Genomic DNA, 5000 nt, shown 5'->3' on the forward strand with positions numbered 1-5000 from the left:
ATATATATTAATATATATATAGAGATATTAAATATATATATATTAAATATAAATCATACAAATTTCATTAAACGTTAAAAATAAAATAATATATATATATATATGTAGTTTAATGAAACTTATATATATATATTTAATATATATAATATTTAATATATATTAATACATATATATGTAGATATTAAATATATTTATATAGAGATATTAAATATATATATATATATTATATATAAATCATATAAATTTCATTAAACGTTAAAAATAAAATAATATATATACACATACGTATATTCGAATAACTAGGTAATTCCCGTAGAAATCTATCCGATCTTCTCGAATGTATATTACAAACTGAGAACGTTCAACATTCACCTATAATTTATTTTCTCTCCTCTAATAAACGTGCTTCAACGAATTGTGTTTACGACCTTGACCAAAAAGTAATTTCCTAGAATTATGAACTATATATAAGATTCGGTTATTTATTACATGTCTCTTTCTTTCTCTTTCTATCCCTTTCTCTCTCTCTCTCTCTCTCTCTCTCTCTCTTTCTCATTCTTTTTCCCTCTTTCTGTCCCTATCTCTCTCTTTCTACCTGTCTTTCTATCTTTCTCTCTTTCTCTCTCTCTCTCTCTCTCTGTGTGTCTCTGTATCTATCTCTCTCATTCTTTATTAACCTTGCTTAATATGTATAAAACGAAATAAACTTATGTACTCGTTTAACGGAAAGAATTTAGTCGTGAAAAGAGACTGATGTATAACGTACTATCTTTTTCTGTTATAATGCTTAGAATTCTTGGAAAATTGAAAACCGTTAAAAAGTAGCAAAAGTATGTAAGAAGGATAGTACATTTTATATATATGCATATATATATATATATATATATATATATCCATTTGTCCGTTAGGAAACTGACTAAAGAAGAGTAAAAAAAAGAAGAGAAGAGAAAAGAAAGAGAAAGAGAAAATAAAAAAAAATCACGTGTGTATATGTGTGTATGTGTGTGCATGTACGTGTATATCCTGTATGATGTGTATGTAGGTATGTGCGATAAGTATGTGTAATGTGTGTGCAACGTGTATGTATGTGTAACGTAACGTTCATGATATATGAAAAAGAAAGAGAAAGAAAGAAAGAAAGAGAGAAAGAGATGAAAAGAGAGAGAAAGATATATATATATATATATATATATATATATATATATATATACGTATTACTTAAATATTACGTAATACAAAATTTAATAAAAGATAACTAATTAATGAACAATTATCTATAAAAACGTAATCAAAAATTACAAGAAGTATCGATATCGTGAAAATTCGTCTAGAAAATTCGAACAAGAAAAAGTACGAGGCAACGGCTCAAGGACGCCGATTTTAATTTCGCGAATATCTTTTCAATTAAGACGATATCCCGACTTACGAATGATAGATATTAGAAAATGTATTCTAAATGATCGATTAGTATATAGGATAAGAATGTACATTAGAAATTAATATTTTAATTACCTGTAATCACGGGGAACGACCGTTCTCTCGTTCTGCCAATATGGCGACTGTACTACCAGCGAAGAAACGAAACGGACCTCGCGTCGCGAGCGCCACCGTGGTCATATCGCGAATTAAACGGTAAACGTATTTATTTCAAACTTATTACAAAATAGTATAGATACGAAATATAAGGTATTTATGAGAACAGAAAAATGTCGTAGGAAATTTAATTTTTTATTGAAAGTGTTTCCAATCAATTGAATTAATTGAAACTTTCATAATCGCGAGCTTAAAGATAAATAATTAGTAAATTGAATAATAAAGGAATGAATAATTCTATTTATTATATAATACATTTTTCTTTCAACGAATCCGTTTAATCGGTTATTGTAAAGATATATAATTATTTTTTAACGAAGTAAATAAATAAAATATTTCTTTTTTTAATTTTGTATCGCTATAATTGTACGTAGATATTTCAAATAATGTTAACAAATGAATAATAATTATTATTACTGAACTTTTGAATAGATATATGGAAAAATTTATTTGTGCTATATGAGATACTGTATTGATAATTCAAAAAGAAAAAGAAAAGAAAAAAAAAAAGAAAAAAAAAAATGGAAACATTTTGTCGTAACGATGATGAAAAATATAAAATAAAATTTTCAGTAATTTTCCTTCGAATGCTTACGAATAATACATTCATTTTGTAAATAAATTTACTTTATCGTATTCCATAATTGAGCTCATAATAAAAATAGATTCATTAAAATGTACCAATCACTGATATATACTGTTTATACAGAATATAAATTTCAACTAAAATAGTATGATGCTTTTTCAATAAAATAATATTCAATTTGAAATATATATATATATATACACACAAATAATACGGTTTAGAATCCTAATATATATTCAAATGAAATAAAATATATATTTTAAGAGAAAATGATTGATTTTATATAGATTGATCTAATATAGGAATATATACACACAGACACACACACAAGTAATACGATTTAGAATCGTAATATATATTCAAATGAAATAAAATATATATTTTAAGAGAAAATGATTGATTTTATATAGGATGATCTAATATAGGAAAATATATACACACACACATGTACATATAGAGAGAAAGAGAGAAGAGAGAGAGAGAGATAGGAAAATAAAGTAAAATAGGATAAGGCAAGCCGATCATGGTCGATAACCATAAACGTTTGCCCTCGAAGTGACTTTAACTTCCACTCCGAAGCACTAACCACAAAGCCATAACGACATTTCAGCTGGGACTATGTGCACTCATTCGATTGGCTACGTAGCTCGTTCTATGGTTTATGGTATTGCAAGCGAACGCTAGAATATAGTCTAAAAGACCCGAAAGCACAATGATTTTGGCTGTTAATCATCTCAAAATCGAAGCATTTCGAATGCTTGCGTAAGCATCGAAAATGCGAGCCATCGTGTAATCATTTTCATTTTCAACATTTTCTTTAACGTCCTACGACAATAATAATCTGATTTATGATACTTTCATATTATTTTCTACATATTTAAAAAGTAATTCGAATTACAATGAGGAGATTAATTTTCGTTTCCTTAGTAAGAATCTTTCATCAGTTTTATCATTTTCTTTGTATTCTACTTTATTATAATAATTATAATACTGAGAGTCTTAACGACATGAAAATTTAATTAAATAACAGAACTATTAACGTCGGATTCGTCAAACAGTCGAAAGGATTTTTGTATAAAATGTTATCACAAAAGTATATACTTTAAATATTATTTCAAAATCATATTTTTTTAAAAAATTATGATTTTGTCTATTACATAGAGATTTACTTAGATACTTAAAAACATATGATCTATTTCTGAAATTTCTCTTTTCTATTTTATTTTTCTAATTATATCTTAATATATAAATATAACGGAATAATCGTCGCTAGTTTTAATGTTTTAAAAAATTGATAATAAAAATATTAATCGAATGTTTCTCTCGAACATTTTCCTGATATTACATTTACTTCACGTTAAATATCATCTCAAAATCATATTTTCTCAAGAAAATATGATTTGTTTGATGAGAAAATTGAAAATATGAATTATATTTTCTCAAGAAAATATGATTTTGTCTATTACATAGACATTTACTTAAATTACTTAAAAACATATGACCTATCTTCTAAATTCCTACTTTCTATTTTATTTTTTTAATTATATCTTAATAGATACATTATATTAATAAACGAAATAATCGCCTGTGATTTTAATATTGCAACTTTTCGAAAAACTGATATGATCAAAATATCGATCGAACGTTTCTCTCAGATATATTCTTGATGTTACATGTACTTCTCGTTAAATGTCACCTCAAAATCATATTTTCTCTCAACAAAACTGTTCTAATTATATCTCGATAAATAGAATATATATTAATGAACGAAATAATCGCCTGTGATTCTAATATTGCAACTTTTCGAAAAACTGATATGATCAAAATATCGATCGAACGTTTCTCTCAGATATATTCTTGATGTTACATGTACTTCTCGTTAAATGTCATCTCAAAATCATATTTTCTCTCAACAAAATTGTTCTAATTATATCTCGATAAACACAATATAAAAAGAATATATATATATTTAACGAAATAATCGCCTGTGATTCTAATGTTGCAACGTATTGAAAAACTGACGATACAAATATTAATCGAATGTTTCTCTCGAACGTTTTCCTGATATTACGTTTATCCTGTTTCTGTCAGGTGCCAGCAGAGAACACGGTACAGCATCCACCTCTGGCTCCAATAAACTCCAAAGGTATACCAAACAGCCTTGGTTTACGTCTGGAAGCAGAACCAAGACATTTCGGTGGTGGTAGGCTGGTTAAGATCAAATGCATCGCCAAAGTCGGTTCTCATACGTACGAAGCTAAGAGGGAGGTCATGATGGCCTATGTGAACAACCAGAGGCTGAGTGCCGGTGATCTTCGCAGCAACAGAGCCTGTCGTAACGACGATCGATTTCTCTACGGTCCTCTGATCTTTTCGATCCTTTTGATCATCTTTGCAACGTGACCGTGCAGAACGTGAACAGAGTTATCCGCGAATCACGCTTTAACGCGTATTACGTCACGTCTGCTAGACGGATTCAGTGTCAGTCGTCCGATCCTTACGTATAATATTAACCTAGCCGTTAAGGTATTAGATGAGTGATCTACTATGATCCGAACGACGATGACTATTTTTTTGTTACTTTCATTTCTTTTCTTTCTCTATCTCTTTATCTCTTTCTCTCTTTTTCTGTCTTTCTCTGTTTCTCCGTCTGTCTCTCTTTATCCTTTCGTTTCTTTATTTTTTTATTTTTTTATTTTCTCTCTCTCTCTCTCTCTTTCTCTCTCTCTTTCTCTCTCTTTCTCTATCTTTCTCTTTCTTATTTCTCTTTTATTTTTCTTTTAATTTCATCATCAATCCGGAGTAAAAAAGTAAAGAAGCT

General features: G+C 28.0%; 1 protein-coding gene across 2 annotated transcripts in view; it reads left to right on the plus strand.

Moving 5' to 3' along the window:
* LOC122635021 overlaps positions 1 to 4784 on the plus strand; it is a 259765-nt gene extending 254981 nt beyond the window's left edge. For both annotated transcript variants that reach the window (XM_043824725.1, XM_043824726.1), the window contains exon 7: positions 4271 to 4784. In XM_043824725.1, the coding sequence (XP_043680660.1) occupies positions 4271 to 4582 (312 nt within the window). In that variant the 3' untranslated portion in view covers positions 4583 to 4784. The remainder of the gene's footprint in view (positions 1 to 4270) is intronic.
* The last annotated feature ends 216 nt before the right edge of the window (positions 4785 to 5000 follow it).

This window comes from Vespula pensylvanica, chromosome 17, assembly GCF_014466175.1.
Source record: "Vespula pensylvanica isolate Volc-1 chromosome 17, ASM1446617v1, whole genome shotgun sequence".
Classification (NCBI taxonomy): Eukaryota; Metazoa; Arthropoda; class Insecta; order Hymenoptera; family Vespidae; genus Vespula; species Vespula pensylvanica.